Consider the following 19,523-nt stretch of genomic DNA (forward strand, 5'->3'; position numbering starts at 1 on the left):
TTATTGTGGCTATTTAGTACATGTTCATGACTGCAACCCATGACACCCCAAATTCTTGTCCCTAATCCCTAAATTTAGACTTGCAGGGAAAAAAACGCCATACTTCTGGATTTGTGATATTACTAAATTCCATTTCTTGGTGTTCATTTCTGCAGAGCTGAATTTGTGAACCAGAATTACAGAATCTCCATTAATGGATTTCTATTACACCTAATATGTTCTTTGGTGCACAAAATGTCAGTGAATCCGGACCAGGGGCATATATACACAAATCGAATTCTAATAACAATTTGAGTACATTGTGATATATAGGAATATTTACTTATTTCTCATTGTCCAAAGAGAACTATTTTGTATAGGAATTTGCCAATGTTCTGTTGTCAACATCAGTTTTATTCTTCGAGAGAACTGCAATACACCTCATGTAGATACAGCATGGTCATAAAGTTCTACTTTGAACGTAAGTCGCATTATGAAAATTACTTCAAAATGTGTGTCTGCAAAGTTCCTGTATGGCTACTTAACATCTTCAGAGTTAGATATGGAATGTGCCTGATACTCACTGTGCTTTTGAAGGTAATTTGTATTCTATCTTATAACGTTAGCAAATTATCCTCTTTATGAAGCTAATAAATCTGTGTGGAGAATGAGTTCAACTGCATTATGCACCTAGGGCACATAATCGACTTCCAAGAAGCAGCAACCACATTGTCATGATGCAGCTCACATCTAAAAGGTACAGTGGTGGAAAAAAATTGCTTAATGGGTGTTCTACAGATCTTGACCTTTCCACAGTCAAAATTGCATTTTAATGATCCGATGGATGAAGTGAGGCTAGGGCAATGCGCGACCCCCTGCCCACGAGTCCACGGCCCACCTGGGGGTCGCGACCCACAGATTGAAGAACTCTGCATTAGAGGCTCTGGGCTGCCAACCTTGGGGCTGAGCATATTATGAAAGGGGGTAGTGGAATGCACAGTCTCCCTACCCAAGCCATTGGAGGCCCTAGGGAGCCCACTCCCAGGGATGAAGATACTTTGTATTGGAAGGGGGCCACGCAGCCTCTCTCCCCGGGACTCAAAAGGTCCTAGGGAGCCCACACTCAGGGCCAAAATGTAACTAAAAATGGGAGGGGGCCTTACAGCCCCCCACAAGCCTCAGAAGATCTTGGGGAGCCCACCCCCAGGGCCAATTACTTTATGGAAGAGGGCTCCCTCCCTAAGCCATTAATGGCCCCAGTGACCCCTTCCACGGGGACTGCTCAGATGACATGTACTGGGAAGCCACTCTCGGGACATAGCAGTTTCCTTGCTCGCAATAGCGAATGCAGGGAAACCTGTGTTTGTTCTCGCTAGGTGGGAGCATTTTCAAAACTCTCGCCAAGCGGGGACAAACACCAAGCCCACCCCCAGTGGGCAGGAGCTTTAAAAATGCTTCTGCCTTCTGGGAGCGGAATTTAGACCTGTTTCCCTACCCACAGTGATGCAGGCAGGGAAACAAATCTAAATATTGCTCCCTGCCCTAGGGACGAGCATTAGGTGCTGCCTGTGGGCAGGAGCAATTCCAGCTCCTGCTGGATGCTGGACACGGGGTCTTGGAGCTCCCCACACAGCCTCTAATGACATTATTGTGGGTGCCCTGGGTGGGCACGAAGGCATTCACCTTTTACTGTGAGGACCACGGGGGATGAGGTCCCCACGGCCAAAATCGTCCCTGGGATGGGGGCTGTGTGCCCGCTTCACCAACAGCATACAGGGTCTAGGGCGTTGGGCTCCCCAGGGCCAAAATCGGTCCAGGGAGGGGGACCAGGTGCCCCTCCCCACCCCCAAACAAGCATGCCGGGACCAGGGGGATGGGTTTCCAGGAGCCAAATTCAGCCCAAGGGGGGGTCATGTACTCCCACCTCCTGATAATAGAGCCAGGCCCTGGGGAAGTGGCCCCCAGGCCGAAATTGGCCTGGGGAGGAGGGCTGCATGCACCCTCCCCCTCATTATAATGCCAGGGCCCAGGGGATAGGGCCCTGTGGGCCATAATCAGCCCAGGAAGGGGGGCTGTGTGCCCCCTTTGCCTAAAAAGTATGCTGAGCCCCGGGGATGGGGTCCCCGGGGCTGAATTCAGCCAGGGAGGGGGGCCGCATGCATACTCCCCCTGATAATAAAGCCAGGCCTCAGGAGATGGGGTCCCCAGTACTACAATTGTACCAGGAAGAGGGGCCACATGCCCTCCTCCTCCTCCTAAAAGAGCATATAGAGCCCATAGGGATGGGGCCTCTGGGCTGAAATCTGCCTGGGGAGGGGGTTCTGCATCCCCCCCTCAAAAGCAAGCCAGGCCCAGGGGGATAGGTCCTCTGGGTTGAAATCGTCCCATGGAGGGGGGCTGCGTGCCCTCCTCTCCCTGATAATAATTCCGGGCCCCTGGGGATGGGGTCCCAGGGCTGAACACGAACCGGGGGGGGGGGGGGCGCAATTCCTCCTCCACCTCATAATCATTCCGAGCCGCTGTGGAAGGGGGACCTAGTGCTGACATTGCCCGTGGAGGGGACCGCGTGCCTCTCTCCCTTCATAATCACACCATGCCCTGGCAGATAGGGTCCTCAGGATGAAATTGGCCTGGGGATGGCACCACACGTGTGCGTGCCCCTCCACTTTATTTAAGGGAGTGATGGGGTCCCCAGGGCCTAACAAGGCTTGGGGAGAGGGGCTATATCGCCCCCTCCACTTTAATAAAAATGAACACCCCTAGGGAATGGGGACCCCAGAGCCTAATGAGGTTCGTGGAAGGGGGCCACACGGCTCCACTCCCATGAGGATTGGCCCCCAAGGCCTAATGAGGCTCAGAGAGGGATGCTATGTGACCCTCCCCAATTTTTTAAGAAAAAAAAGGACCCTAGAAGAAGGGGTCTCCAGGGCTAGGCCCTGTGGCCAACCCCAAACTCCCCAGGGCTGAAGGCCTTCCACAGCGTGGGGTTGGCTGCATGTAGGAGCTTATTTTATAGCTTACATAGTGGCAGGTAACTACCATATTACTTTTCTACCTAATTTTGTACAGCCTGTGTCCAACTAATCAGTTTAGGAGCATGTGCCCCTAAACCACCAAAGGTGTGTGGAGGTATTGAACATGTCATACATCTTTGTTTTAAAGAGTAACTCTGCGTGCAGGTGATAGTTGACTTGTGTTCATTATGACCCACACAATTTTTTTGGTACTGCAGAAAAAGTTTTCAGCAGGGCAAAGATCTTATGTACTACAGAACTGTCTCAGCTTGACAATTTCTACTTAACATAGAAGCCTGTGTGCAGCAGGTACTAACGTATGTGCATGTTTTGCTTCCGAAAATGGGCTATCTTTAAAGTTTTCACCACAGTATGAAGGCTGCAGGTGGTATGGTCCGTGGCACCTTCAGAACTTGGCTATTTTAAGTGAATAGTCGCTCTTTGGACACGTTTTGCATAGAGTGTACACTGTGCTTAGCAGTTCATTTTAAATACTCTGTGGTGTATTGCTCATGAGAGTTTCACTGCCTGCAAGTAATGCGGTACAGAGTAAACTCTCTCCATAGAGTAAACACTGTTAACAGTACCCACTTTTCTACTCATATCCACTTCATTTCCCACCGTAGGTTCTGTGACTGTCAGGGGTTTGATACAGGTAAAGAGTGTCCATAGAAGGACATTAATTATGTAACATGACCTGCGTATATGAAGAACTGTATACAAATTGAACACCATGTGTAGGACGGGATACTCCTTCATCTCTGGTTCATAGTCAGTATGAACTCGGATGCCCATGAAGGGTAGTGTAGAGAGTCAATGTTGCACATAACACAAGCTTGCTTTACCTGTGGGGGTTTTATGTGCAATAGTAGTAAAAAGACGCTTGATATTATTCTAAGCAATTCTGCATTTACTTTCATAGCTCCAAAGGTATACCCGTTTAAAAATAATGTGTACAAAAGAAGCTTTGATGATGTCATCAGTGATGTCATAAAATCTGTCATTTGAGATACCATCAGTGATGTCATAGAACATGTCATGAGTGATGTCATATGTGAGGTCATAAGTAGTGCATTGTGAGTAGCAAGTTATAGTTAGTGTTGCTAACTATATTTGATGAATTTCAGTGTGTTATTAGTTCAAGACATTACTGTTGGCACTGACAAATTTACCTATTATGTTGCTTTAACCTTTGTTTTTTTCAGTGAATAGATATAAATCTATAATACCTAGAGGCAGCTGGATTCTCAGGCACTCAGTTGTGAAGCTTTGCTTACGCGTTGGCCCAGGCTCCATTGATATGAGGGAGCAAGTGAGTCTGTCCTTTAAGAAGATACGTCTGGGGGAGTCAGGACTGCATAAGGAGCCCAAGTGAATTAACTGATGCTGCACGGGCCAGTCAGGGGATCAACCAGGACTGAAAGGAACTGTTGGTTAGGAGAGTCAATGTCTAGATTACTATCAAAAATGGAATATGAGTAAATGTTTTATGCATGCTATGTGCAGATAAAAACAACATTTTGCCATGTTTTCATCTGTAAAATTAATAAACTCGGCCTGAGATATGTTTTTCTCAAAAGGAACAATTGATGGGTGTCAGGCAGTTCTTTTCTTATGTGGACTAAACGGTTCGTAAGTGTTGGTTAAAGGATTATGACATCCCTTTGGGCATACCAACCAACCACACTCCCTCCCCTCCGCACAGGTGGAGTCCCACACCTGACAGCCCACTTTCCCCAAATGGGGCTCAGGTAATTGATTATTACTCCTAATTTCAGACATAAACGGCAGGTAGGAGGCTGCAGGGGCTATGCTCCCTCAGCCCTCCTGCGGATACACTGTGAGCGTGGGTGTATCTGGGAGAATGTGTGTGTGTGTGTGTATCACTGCGTGGTTGTGGGTGTTTAGCAATGTGTGCAAGGTTGTGTCTACGTACGCATCCTTGTGCCGTTCTCTTTGTATGTGAGTATGTATTTTCATATATACATATGTGTGTGTTATTGCTCACCAATATTTGTGTATGTGTTTTTCCTGTGTTTGTTCTGATGTGTCTTAGCATGTGCATGTGTAGACATGTGTCCGTATATGGAGTATGTATTTATTGGTGCATGTGTGCGTTTGTGGGTGTATCCATGCAAGGAATTGTGTCTGCTTGTGTGTGTGTGTGTCAGTTTATGGGTGTATGTGTGTAGGAATGTCTGCAGACCACCTTTGTATACCTATGCATGCATGTGTGTGTGTGTATTTGTCTCTTACTGACCAGGAGTTGCATCTTTGTTTTCCGACTTATCCAGTACAAACGTTACAAGACTGGCATGCTTCTTAGCCTACAGTAGCGGTTCTTAACCTTTTCACTTCTGTACCCTCCCACTGAATCACTAAACACACAAGTTATGAAATAGTTTACCTAATTCACAAACATCACGAACAAAAAAAATTGAAAATCAAAATTTTAATGGGAACGTTAACACGTTACAAAATGTAGTTTTATTTCTAAATGTCAAAGAAATGCCCTAGTCTCTAGAATATAACTTTATCTATTTTTGCTCATAATGCATGCACTTTTTGTGGGCACAGACCAGTGCACACTACATTCGGTTTGTTGTGCTTGAGCTGCTCTTGTATGGCTGCCACTAAGGATTGCAATTTAATTTAGGGGTTCCAGTTTTAAATTCCTATGCATTTACAGAGCATTTTAAAACTTTCAAGTTTGCTTTTTGATATATATGTACTTTATTAATATGCTAATAATATTCAATTTTCTAAGAAGTCGCGGACCCTCTAAGTAGGTGTCATGGACCCCGGGGGGCCCGGGAACACAGCTTAAGAACCACTGGTCCACAGTGTTGTGGAGCCTTACAGCAACTGCTTGATAGAAAAGTCACTCTGCATTGCTGAGTGTGATTTTTTTATACAGTTTTGTTAGTGAAAAGATAAATGGAAGCTCCAATCTATGTTTGGTACATTTGATATTTGTGCACTGTGACGGACTGCCGACAAAAAAGACACCAAAGATGGAAGCTGTTGGGAATGAGCTTTTCTGCAGTATTTGCTGTACTTGTGCAAAAACATACTTTTTTCGCACACTGTGGTCCATCTGATGTAGAAAAAGCAAATTCGCTTACACCATTTTCACTTCCTTGTATGGACGACAGAAGAGTTGACCTGTCACGTTTACACAAACCTGTGACTAACAAATCTTTGCTCAATTCCTCCGCCTAAACCATCTCACCAAGAAAAAGGATGCAGATTCAATGCACTATATTACCCCCTGATGTAGACAGGGCATATGATGTCCACTGTGCTGGGTGGTGGTGGTGTGGTGGATAAGCACAGGGTGGTGCATGCTTCTTCGGTCTCCCTCCGCCCTGTCCCTCTGTCCCCGAGCACTGCACAGAAGTGTCTGTTGGGGGCTGCTTGAAGGCACCCGGACCTGCTCTCAGCTCCTGATGGGATTATGCAGCCTGCAGACCCAATACTCATGTGAACCCCAGGTTTGATGAGAGCAGCAAGGAGGGTCCGGATTTGTAGTGGGCCACGTCAGGATTAGGAAACATTTGAACAGCACAAGTCCCTCAAGTGGTGGAAGTGAAGGGTGGAGAATGGGACACAGTGAAAGTTTCCAAGGGGAGACGGAACATTTTTAAGTCATACCAATCGACAGAGTGGCCTCAGAAATCTGTTGAGAGACAGGTGACTGTGGAACCTCAATCTCATCGGCACATGCCCCAATGGCATGGTCTGCATATGTGAGCCACTGAGAGGTGGCGTGTTTACCAGGGGGATGGAAGGGAGAAAGACCTGCACCCTTTCAAGCAACCCTCAACTGACAGTACCATGCAGGTGTCTGGGACAAACTGAAAATCCATACAAAATCCTGCTGCGAACACGTTCAGCAACAACTGGAAAGCTTGATTTTTCTAACCATGCAAATGCAACTCAGACGTCTTCAGAGAGCACGCCATTCACAAAATTATAACTAAGTCAATATAGGGCTAGCGATAGTGCAGACCAGGAAGAACAGCATGAAGGCCGTACCCTCACAAGGCTCCCTACAATGGCCCAGAGGGAGCAACCAGCAATGAGTCTAAGATCAACTGAAAGATACCAAGTTTGAGCCCAAGGTGCACTCAAAGGCCTAGGGACTCCGAACTAGAGTAGACACCATACCAGGCCCTGCGTCCCACCCACCAAGAGTGAGGGAGGCCCTAAGGGCACTCCAGCAAACCTAAAGTGTGCTATGCTACAACTCAAGGGGAAACAGTAGCCTTGATTGGACCTTATCCCTTCTCCAGCTGTACTACTCCTCTCTTCCTGCCCTTGAGTCGCCTAAGAGTGGCCTCCGTCTGTGCACTACCACTTCACCCGGTGAGACAGCACTACTCAGGAGAAGACCACGCAATGCACAGGACTCCTTCCTTGGTGACTATCTTTACTCCTTATATCCTTCTGTCTCCTACTCTCTCGTCATCTTGTCTGCCCCTTAGCCATTCTAGCACTTTCAGTCCATCGTAAGGCGTATAAAGTGCCAAAGAGGCCACCAAAATAACACAGGAGAACAAAGTGCGGCCGGTAACCTCTACGAATAAAACAGCCTTACAGTACGGCTCAAAGTAGAAACAGACAAGACGTTTTGTTGAGCTGCCATTGGGTTACCTTTCATAGACTATAACATTGTAAAATACATCGCTCCTTGTACCACCAAGTGGCTTCCTAAAGGCAGTCATCCAAAGAGCTGAAGCTTGCGAGTGACTTCCCAAAGGGAGTCATCCAAAGAGCTGAGAAGTCATCCAAAGAGCTGAAAGCTCGGGAGTGACTTCCCAAAGCGAGTCAATCCAAATAGCTGAAAGCTCGGGAGTGACTTCCCAAAAGGAGTCATCCAAAGAGCTGAAAGCTCAGGAGTGACTTCCCAAAGGGAGTCAATCCAAAAAGCTGAAAGATCGGGAGTGACTTCCCAAAGAGAGTCATCCAAAGAGCTGAAAGCTCAGGAGTGACTTCCCAAAGGGAGTCATCCAAAGAGCTGAAAGCTCAGGAGTGACTTCCCAAAGGGAGTCATCCAAAGAGCTGAAAGCTCAGGAGAGAGGAGTGACTTCCCAAAGGGAGTCAGTCCAAAGAGCTGAAAGCTCAGGATGCCACTGATCAATTTAACGAGACAAAACCAGGCGTCACCAATCGGAAGCTTAGACCTTTTTTCAGTCAGTGATTGAAATGAAACAAATATTGGCCTCCTGGTCCCTGCTCTTTTTGAGGAGTGCTAGCAGTGTCCCGCTGCAGGTCTAGCAGTCCAGCTCAGAGGTGCAGCTAGTCCTTGTTGAGATATGGAGACGCGCCTTGCACACTACTTCTAGGAGCAACCTGAGGTAATGGCCCCATGCATCTTACCTCGTAATGGTAATCCATGCAGGTGAGGTCCCGCCAGCAGGGGTCTCCGGCCAGTTTATTCAGTCCCTGCAATGAGTAACAAGAGAAGACACTGAAGATCCGTTTAGCAAAGCACTTTTCACATCTCTGCTTCTCTTGCGAGCTAGGCGTGTTCAAGTACAAAATACTGAAAATGTATCAGCTGTTCAAGCTTCCCTCGCTGTATTGCAAAACAAGAATTTCCATACTTTGCTTTGCATTCTTCTCACACTTGCTTCCATTGTTGTCCATGATTTTTACTCCTTGCAGCACGTTCTTTCCACGGGTACAGCACTGGCACAAGATCTGCGTGTGTGTCTCACACACACACACACACACACACACACACCACACACACACACGTGAAAAGATAATAAACAGGATATGCACAATAGAACATGCTTTACTTATCTTTGCTTACATAGGCGGTGAAATCAACTCTCAGTTGGTAAACAATGTTAAAATCAACAAGGAAAGGGATGTTGGGGTGATTGAGAGAAGTAAACGAGAAAAGGGAGGCGCCTGTAGAACAAGAACTCAGACCCAAGAGTAGCTCTGCGAGCTGGGAGAACAGGGGCACCACTATGTATCGCGGGGAGTGACAATGAGCAGGGAGTACCAGCAGATGGAATCAGGCATCCTGGCCCTCCAGGGACACCATCAATCCCTGCAGGGAGGCCAGCAGCACCTCTCTGAGGGACAATACTCTGAACTTGTCCTCCTGAATGAAGACGATTAGAAGCATTAGGCCCAGAATGTGTCTTAGGAATTGTCCCCCCACCAAAAGAGCTGTTCGCCCCTTGAAAGGTATCTCCATTAATGTCAGCTGGGCATCTCTCGAAAAACCTGCGTAATACATTCGGGCATGTTAGCTCAGGGAGATCTTGTGCACAAAAATTGACCCACTGTCAGCAGATTCCTGCTACCACTTCAGAATTTGTTTGAAGCGTCCAAACAGTCACTCAACGAGTCAGAGAAGGCCTTCTTCATGTTGTCAGCAAGGCCAAACACAACCATCTTACCCAGCACCCGTAAGGTGCGGATGTACTGTTCAATAAACTACATGGCATTGGCAATAACCAGCTATAAACAGCCCACTGAGTCAAGCCTTTTAGACTCATAATCTGAACAATCAGTGAGAAATGTGTTTGGTTTTCAGTTTAGTTGACAAGCTTGCACCATCATACACTGTAATGGATGGGTTGACAATAACTTGGAATTGAAAGGACAATGGTGCTGCTGCTCAGCCTTTGAACTGGCGGGTTCAAAATGGGTTCCTCCAGGTAGCCAAAACAGGCTCTAAAAGCACTTCAATGACCACCAGCAGGGGTTCCAGAACAGATGAAGAGGTTGTAGGCCTCCCATTAATATCCTGGACTTTATCTCAGCGGTCAGCAATTGTAGCATCTCCACCAGGCGCGTCTCAGCCTTTAGGGCAGAGGGGCAACGCCCCCCCAACTTTTGCCCCTCATGAAGAGTGCCGGTTAGGCTGAACAGAGGTCAGCCTGACAGACACTCTTCATGTTCAGATCAGGCAGCCAGGAGCGAGACATGCGTGATTTGCGCATATTCCTGGCTGCCTGAGCTGAACTTTGCTGGGCTGAAGAGGTCACAGCTCCTGTGGGCATGACCTCCTCAGCTCAGCAAAGGTGCCTCAGGCCCTCCCCCGGATGACAAGGGCAGCGTCACCCGTTGACTTTGACCTGGGCACTTCAGGTTTAAGCCCTGTAGCGCCCAGGGCGAGTGTCAATTAGTGACACCTCGTCACAGAGTGAGGTGGGATCAGCAGTCTCACTGACCCCATCCCACTCTGTGACCTAAGGTCAGCCAGTGAGGGAAGGCAGCAGTCCCAACCCTCCAGGTACCTCCAAGGCTCCAAGATCACATTCATCGACGATTTGCCCAGAATCACAAGAGGTTGAGCCGACAGAGAGGCTCGAACCTGGTTCTCTAGTTCCATAGTCAGTAGCTCTGGTCGTAGAGCCACATCATTCCGCTACCCAACCAAGAGAAGCAACTCCGGTTGAAATTCCACCATTCACAAATATGAGTACCACTGTGTCTGCAGAAACATCATGTCTGCAAATTCTGGATCTGATGTTTCCGGTCTCAGAGACACCGGGCCTTGTTTCACTGTGTGCAGGTGCGCACCTGGTGAAACATCTGCAGGAGTGGCACAGTCCCGCACCTGCAGCACCAGAGGGGGGGCTTCATGTCCAGGCTTTCACTGAACCTCCCCTAACCCACCCCCCCCAATACAGAACAGGTTAGCCCTCCACTAATGGACCAATAGAAGAACCTGGTGCTGTGTGCAACTTCCCAGCCTCCTCCCTTTCAGCCCAGAGCACAACATAAGGAAGCAGACAATGCTTCCTCCGGACTACATTGCAGGGACACCCCCGAACAGGGGCGGCTCCTTCGCTATGGCGAAGGAGAATCATCCTACAGGCTGTGCCAGAAGCAGACAAATAAAACGATAGATTATTTTATTTGTCTGCTTCTGGCACAGCCAGCAGTGCAGGGAGGGGCGGGTTGGGCCACAGGAGTGGGGAGGAGGACAGAGTGCACTAAGTGCGCATGTGTGTTTGGCCGGCTGTCTGAGGCCAGCCAAACACACATGTGCACTTAAGTTTCTCCAGTCTGGCTGTGTACACAGCTGGGCTGGAGAAACTGCACAGGCCCCAGGGCTGTGTCCGAGCGGCAGTCACTGCTGCTAAGACCAATTCTGGTGCTGCTTTAATGCAAGGTTTTGCAGGAATGTGGCACCAGGATTGCTGGATAGCCTGTGCTGGTGGCCCAGCAGTAAATGCTCTATTCCCCACACCTCTCTGCTTGCGTTATGCAACAGCTACGGTTACCCCCTAACTCTAATCCCCATCGGCCCTCCAGTCAACATTTTCCACCTGCTCTGAATAAGCAGAAAATATCAGCAATTTATCTCTGGGATCATGAATAAACACTTCGAAAAGGGCCCAGTACTCCCCAGTCTATTTGTGGTTATTCTTCATTCATTAACAAAATGTGCAAATGCCGGATTTTTTTGCTGGGTTATGGGATGAGAGTTTTCAGCCCTCTAGCATCCTCACACCAAAATCGGGCAAACTCAAAATACGAACCCTAATATTTCCTGCAGTAACAGGTGGATTTTTCATCCACACCAAATTCTAAATCATAGTCCAGGTGTGTAACCGAAGGAGAGCAGGTTTGGCAACCCAATGCCCCACAGACAACTGAAGCAGAGGTGCAGGGGGTGCTGCAGCACCCCCAAAATAAACATGCTGGAGTTCAGAAGGTGAATCACCAATAAAAATGTCTTTAAATTTGATCTTGTCATCAATGTCAAATATTAGGATCTGTCTTCTTACAGATTTCTGCGTATTCTTTTAACATGGAGACTGGTGTTTAATTTCCTTCTCTGGGTGCAAAGTGAGAGGTTTTTGTAATGGGAGCATTGTGACTACGTTGCTGAATGGGAAAGGAAAAGATGTAGGATTTTTTTTCCTAACACAACAAAACGTGAAATGTAAAAATATTTTAAAATAATTCAGCAATTAAGAAAGCATAACATTAAGTACTTTATTTTGTAATTATGAAGAGTAATGGAAACAAAGATTTGAAGAGGCTCAAAATAAATCAAGACACTTTTCTAGGTGATGTGCAAATGATAAATATTCACAGAACCCAGATTTCCACACGTTGTTTGTGCCCTACATAGTTTTACCATTAAACCTGCACATCTGTGCAAATGTAGTGGCCATGTCAAAGTAAAATGTGCTGTCTGTAAAGGATGGTTCACTACTGCAGATGCTTTAATAATATATTTCTGACACTGTTCCCAAAAGCACCACCTGCTACATACCACACCCTTACTACTCTCTTGCTGAATGGGATTGACTCATTTCCTGCACTTGTTCGTTGTCTGATGCTCGGATTTTTCACAGTCCCCGACTTACTTCGGTGACATAACACGGATGGCAGCGCCCCAGTTCTGTAGACTGGTCGAGCACCGCACCAATGTCCTTAGCAGTGGTGGAAGCAAGGGTGGCATGGACCAGAGAGCAAGCAAGGGACACTGGCACACCTGGCCCCCACTGGGCAGTAAAAGACGGCTATACTCGGGGTTCAGTGAGCCTCACGCACCCACAGGCCCGGGCACCACTGCACCTGCTGCGGCGGCGACAGCTATTCCCCCAGCTGGAAGGGGATTGCCTCACATGAAGGACAGGGAGCTTGAGAATCAAACTAACTCTTTCCTGGAGGGTGAGGGAGTCAGGGGCGTTTTACTGCATAAGGAAAGTGGACAACAGCCCAGGCCCCCCCCCCCCTTACAAACGCAGCCCGGGAGAAAGTGCACTTTTCCCAGTGTGTGACCGCTGTCTATTCTATTCTCCTTCGAAGCTTCCTTCCCTCTCTTCCGACCTGTACCCTGTCTCTCTCTGTCTACTAAGGGTCGCCTTAAGCATTTTTGGGGGCCCAGAAAGTCATTTGAAACTGTTTTTGTGTGCACATCAGGTTAAGATATAATTTAGTACTGTTCAGCGTAATTCTGACTTGAATTAGCAGGAATGGGAAATAGCATTCACATCTGCTGCAGATAGGGGCCCCATAGAGATTTCTTGCCCGGGCCCCAGAAACCCTTAATACCACACAGGAGGGAGTTATAATATCGACGTCATAATACTGACTAGCAATTCGACTTGCACTTTACAGCCAAGTTAAGTAGAATTGGAAAAGTAAATACACATGTAATCCAATACATTCTTACTTTGACGATGTAACGACCTCCGATTCCGTGGAGTTGGTAATATCGACCTCGTAGTCGTGATTTACGACAATCTGGAGCTGTCACCCACGACACCTGCACCTGTTACAATTAGTACATCACTTCGCGCTGTGTACCTCGAGGCCTGCAAGGGACGGAAGTTCTAATAACAGGCCTTGTCCAAGAATGGTCTGTGATGTGCAGCAATCAGAAGCTAGTGACGTCACTTCCGACTCTGACAAAGAGGATGAAGTTTCAGTCGCTGGGCTTGAGGTCCATACCCTTTAACAAAAATTACATCCTTTGCCTGGATAACAAAGGACACCCACGAAGCGAGGGCTGTCAGCCGCAGTCAGAGGACACCTGGCCCTGCGAGGAGGCCCCCACATCCTGGAGGCATGGGGGGCCGCTCTCCGCTGCTTTGATGCCAGGATGACCGCGCGCCGATTAGCATCACACTATCACAGGTGGGGGACGCCTCACAAGCCAGGGGACCGTGGCAGATTCAGGCTCCTGCCTGGGGTCAGAGGGCAGCTGCTCACCTGTGGGGAGCGGTGAGTGAAGGTTGCTAAAGGTGTGTTTTAACACAGCCTCTAGACTCTGGGAGGGGAGACATCGACGTAACTATCAATGGTGCAACAAGTGCAGTGGCACCGGGGCTCGGGAAGCGTGAGAGGCTCTATGCACCCGAGTAATAGCTGTATTTTTTCCCGACTGGCGACGTGGGATGCGTGTGTGTGGGGGCGGGGGAGAGTGCGGGGGTTTGGGGTGGCATTTTCCTTCCTTGCATTGGGCTCCAAGATACCCTTAGTGCGCCACAGAGGAGATCCAGTCAAACCCCCCCACTTCGCTCTATCACCAGTGGCGTAACGCATTATGTACAGAGTGGCCCCCGAGTCTCTCGTATCTCACACATATTCACTGGGCTGAAGGGGCCTGTGTTACGCCCCTGGCTATCACCCCAGACGGGTCACTTTATCCCCGTGGGCTTGGCCTCACCCAGGTTTAACTAAAGCAATATTCTGGCCTTTACTCTGTACTCTGATCATTTTGCAACCGATGCAACGACGGTATTTCTTCCTTCTTACTCCTGACTGACCGACTATCAACGTGTTTAACAAGAGTAATGACACAGCCCTTCACACAGCACGCGTGTTCTATCAAAGCGATGTGAAGAAACGGCGGTGTTTTAACCAAGTGGATCGACCTTGGGGGGACAAAGGCTGGAATCGGCTCTGCAGGATTCAACTTTTGACATTCAGATCGCTGCATATCTACCTGTTTTGTGTTCCACTGTCTACCAGTCGCCCGAGTGGGCCTGGCAGCCTGCTCAGTGGCTGTCAGTCTGTCTCTGATTGGCAGCAGGGTTACCTGGCTGTCAGGGGGCCTCAGTGTTCATCGTGTTCTATCTCACCCCGAGGCTCCCGCTGTCAACCTTTCTGTGAGTTTATTTCAGATTATCAGTTATCCTCTCCCCATCTGCCTTCCATCCATCATCATCAATCACCCTAACAATGTGGCTATCTCCACTCAATCGATGGCTTCATCTGTACACCTGTCCGTCTCACCCCCCCACTTCTGTCCGCTCATCACAGCTGGACCTGGCAGCGAGGCTCCGCCAAAGAACCTTACAAGGGGCGTGGCCCATGTGGTTAAGGACGGGGCTGTAAATGAAAATCTGTGCTTTAGTGTGCAGCCCCCTGGTACTTTTCTGTCTTTCTGTAAATGTCCTTATTACCTCTACAGGTGGGGGACCGCAGCGTGACCGGTCGTACCCCAACCAGTTATACAATTACTTACCCTTCATATGGCAAATTATACAGGAAAAACCCAATGCAAGCAAATGTCTTGCATTAGAGAATATAACATTCTCCGGCCGTATTTATTACAATTCGTAAACATGACAAATATTTTGTTTTCCATGTAAATACCTCAGTAAGTATAGTACAGCATAGTTTTTGCATTGCCATATCTAATACATAAAATCTCCTAGCAAATTCTCCATAGCTAATAAATTAATACATGAAATTTCGTATCAAATTAAGGAGTCATGATTGACCACCCCTCAGGCCCTTGTGGTGCTGACCGATTTAATTGACGTAAATTGACTTGGACCCAGGGCAACACCCTGCTGGTCCCTCCATAAGTTGTCTTCTTCAAGCAAACTCACTTGCCCCCTCAAGACAGAGGGAACTTGGGCCAGTATAACAGCTGTACCCCCAAAGAACCATGCCAGAGCTACCCAGTACAGGGATTCCCCCTGGCACCCATTGGGAGGTGGGCCTTTGGACAACCAGGCCATACCTTGGTCCCTATACCAGCCCCGTATCCCCAGGGCCTATAATGGAGTACCCCAGCTGGCTATGGACAATCGCGGTAGCGGGCGTCCCCAGCCTTCCAGTAGTGACCGCAGTACCCCTGCCCCGGATTGAACTAAATGCTTAAAAATCCAATTCCATCCTGAATTCGCCTACACATATTCTTGATGCCAATGTTGTCTACCTGATTTTAGTGGCTAGACATGACTCCTCCTCCGCCCCTTCTGACCAGAAACAATGATCGAATGTACCCCCGGCAGATTTAATACAGGGATGGGAGGGTGGGGAAAAAAGGAAGCACTTGGGTGCTTCAGCAGGCACAGGGCGGCTTCAGCGATCATCGGGGTGGGGGGTGGGCAGGAACAATGTGTAATCTGGGCAACCTTGCCACCCCTGACGACCTCCCAGGCGACCCGCCACCGATAGGAACAGCCAATGGTTGTTCCCAGTGAAAAGAAGGAAATTCAAAAAAGGTGGCCGCTGCCCCTGACCGGTCTGATCCGGCCGGGCCTGCGACCTGGCGGCTTGGTCCCTAGTCCAGATACATAACACAACAAGTGACATACAACTAACACAAGCCAGGAATATTGGCTATGTCAGTGGTTGTTATATCTCTAAGAGAACTGAGGAATTACCATTTTGCTGTGAATAATTAATATTGAAAATGTTTCCGTTTTGAAATTACGACTGTGAATCACACGTTAAGGTACGGGGCAGCAGTCTTCGGAGGGTCTCAATCAGTCGTCTTCTTCCCTCCACGCCGCATTCCTCTGTAGTCTGTCACTTTTCTCTTCCCACCTTTCCGAAATCCCTCATGTGCACACCTCACACCTCATCTTCTTCCTCTTCAGCACCCTCTATTTAATCTTGCCTGTATGTACTTCTCACATCTCTTTCACTACCCCCAAATATTCAACACAACTACTCATCTGTGAGCAGTGCTTCGTCAGGTCAATGTTTTGATCACCATCTCCACATACAATTGAATAGAGTCACAGTTGTAACTGGTATAATTGACCTCTGCTCTGTGCGCTCTGCAAGGAGGCCAAGAACCGGATGGCTATGTATTCTATACACCTTTTTCATCCTGTGACAGACACTGTGAGAAACTCGCACTGCCTTCACTGTCAACTCCAGAACTCTCCACCATAACATGTTGCAGTGCTTAATTTGAGCCAGTGGTTGCAGGTGGGAGCACCAACACTTATTTTTGGGGCTGACAGTTTTTTTTGTTTGCATCAAGCATTTACTACGAGCAAAATACACTAATGGGAAATACAGAGAGAGAGAAAGACTGAAAGTGTCACAAAGAGAAAAATAAGAAACCTGCAAGAGTGAGCTGGAGGGACAGGGAGTGGCTGTAAGTGGATTAAAGAGGCCCAATATGGCTTTAATATTAGGCTGCCTCAGTATTCTGTGCTCGCTCGCAGCAGCCTCGAGGTTTAGAGGAGAGCTTTGGGCACCGGCACCTTTTTATTTACAAATTGACCACTTGCCCATTCCAAACACCCACTAAAGACACAATTCAAAGTACACACCATAACATATAGAGTAAAATACGTCATAAAAGAACTACAAAAACACAGCATCCAAGTCATAGGTAACACTAAGAATTAAATATTGAGTTAACATGTGGAACATAAACAGACACTAAATCACTGATCCAGATTACCTTAACGTTTTTTCCGCTGTTCAGAAATCGATTTGTCTTTTCCCATGTGAGGGTAAGGCCTTGATTATAGGGCCCGATTTCGACCTGTTTCAATCTCATCTTTTAATTAATACTGAGTCTGAGATCCAGAGGGACCTGGCTCACTTAAAGCCATGCTGTTGCTGTATCATCTCTGTCCCTATCTGATCTCAGTCTTCTTTACTTCTATTCTTATTTACTCAGCCGCACATTTTGTGTCCCAATCACTAGCCTTCTCTGTCTCTCTAAACCTTAACCTACGCTCTACGCCTCATCGCCCCACCTACTCCAACCCTCGTCTAGATTTTTGTATCCACCATTCTTGATCTCCTCACCTCGCCTGTTTCTCTACCTCATCTTTATGAATTCCTCCCTTCTCCCTCTAATTCTCGTTCACTGTGCTGTTCTCTCTACTGCTCTGTCCTTCTGTCTACAGCCAACTCCCAGTTACTGTTCCCCAGCAGAGCTAGAGGGCCCGAGAGGTGTGCATAGAAAGAGGAGAGGAGGACCAAGCCAGGGGTGAGAACTAGTAAGAAAAAGATCAGTATCACCCAATGGAATGGGGTAAGCCCTCAGGGCAGTGATTTGGTTTTCATTATTGCTGCAAGGATGCCAGTTGTGATGGGGAATTTATCTGTAATCATGAATATCCAACAATTAAACACACAATCTCAAGGGCTATTAGAATTTGTTTCATTTCTAGGTCTGACCCGGAGACAGCTGTAGCTCTTTCTTCATGTGATATAAAATAGTATAAATAAAAAAAAACATATTCATCTATGGATGCATAGAGCATCTTGGGGCCAGTCCTCTTAATCAGTCTATTGCTGTCATTGACATTTTTGCTTCCTCTCACCAAAGAATGTGGCAACAGGTCAGGCCTCTTCAGGCACTGGCTCACTGGCACTGAGTGTAGCAGTGTTTTATCTGATCACACGTGAATATCAGCCTTAAAAGAAGACTTCCGTGCAAGGGCTGGGGATCCAATAGATCACTTTGCCAATGCTTTTTCATTCCATTTCATATAATTTTCTAAATATTTTTTAGCTCTCCTTGTGTGCATGATTCACAAAGATAACTTATACCTTTGAGAAAGTTTAGACTTTTGAGTATGTTTACTACCTTTCAGTATTCACAAACTGCCCTTTTGTAGTAAGTTTAGCACTGCAAATGGCCAACCACTGGTACTGCAACACCCTCCCATAGAAAATAATGGAGGTACGGACACCCTCTCTGAATCTGCCTGGGCAACCTCGTCACGGAAGCACTGCTGGTAGGTAGGAGCATGTGGCAACCATGCCCCCTCTCGTCTCTCCTTTTCATGCTAACAATGGAGCGGCTGGCTGATCACATGCCGCAGTCGGGTGTCTCTCAGGGCATCTCCCTGCCTGAAAGAACCCACACAGTCTCACTGTATGCAGATGTTGTACTGTTTTATGTCAGACATTGCTGAAGGTGCCTCGATGATCTCCAACTTCCTTTCTACCTCTGACGGGGTAACCTGCCGCATGGTCAGCTGGAACAAATCATTGTTGTTTCCCCTGGCCCGACAGCGCTGCGGAGGACTGGCACTTGAGGAGATTATCTGTGCGATGAGAGGCCTTGTCCTTCTATTATCTTGGATTCCAGACACATCACAACGACCAGGGTCTCCTGAATGGTAATCTTGCAATGGCTGTAGTATCCCTTGATTCCCAGGTGTCTGTCAAATCGCCGTCCCAAAAATGGTGATGCTCCCACACCTCTTGTACTATTTCATCATACTTCACCTGGCACTGCCGCAACATTCTTCAGATGGCTTAATAAGACTCTTGGCGAGCTCATCTGGTACACCTCACGCCATCGGGTCTTCCTGTCGACATTAAAGCATCGGCCGGATTAGGCGGCAGGGGTCTCCCAATTTCGAGTCTGTTACTTATCTGTCCAGCTGTTCTGTCCGGCTCACTCGAAAACCAGTCCCATCTACACGATATGGGCGTCCTGACTCCTCCACTGATGCAGGAACAGATGCTAGCAATTATTAACTTTGGCATTCATTGGGCAGTTAACTCCCCTCGGCTACTGCAGGCAGCCCAGAAGAACCTTACGAAAGGTTTTTGAGTCACCTGACTACTCGTGACTAGCGATACTGGGACCAGGCAGATATTGCAATGCTAAGAGACCTTTTCCATGATGGGCAGCTCATACCCTTCACAGACATAATCAAACATGCTGTGCTCCAGTGGAGGACAAGTTATCATGTACGGCTGGGTCCGCCAGGCCCTCAGTGACCTTGGGATGCATGGGGGGTCCAAGCCACCAACCAAACTGTACACTAATACCATCCACACCAAGGGTTCAGGTCATAGACTCATAACTTG

At 47.8% G+C, this 19,523-nt stretch overlaps 1 protein-coding gene across 2 annotated transcripts in view; it reads right to left on the reverse strand.

Moving 5' to 3' along the window:
- Positions 1-19,523, reverse strand: part of LMF1 (lipase maturation factor 1) — a 981,191-nt gene that overhangs the window by 519,398 nt on the left and 442,270 nt on the right. For both annotated transcript variants that reach the window (XM_069209821.1, XM_069209820.1), the window contains one exon: positions 8,376-8,441. In XM_069209821.1, the coding sequence (XP_069065922.1) occupies positions 8,376-8,441 (66 nt within the window). The remainder of the gene's footprint in view (positions 1-8,375; positions 8,442-19,523) is intronic.

The sequence above is a fragment of the Pleurodeles waltl genome, chromosome 10, assembly GCF_031143425.1.
Source record: "Pleurodeles waltl isolate 20211129_DDA chromosome 10, aPleWal1.hap1.20221129, whole genome shotgun sequence".
Classification (NCBI taxonomy): Eukaryota; Metazoa; Chordata; class Amphibia; order Caudata; family Salamandridae; genus Pleurodeles; species Pleurodeles waltl.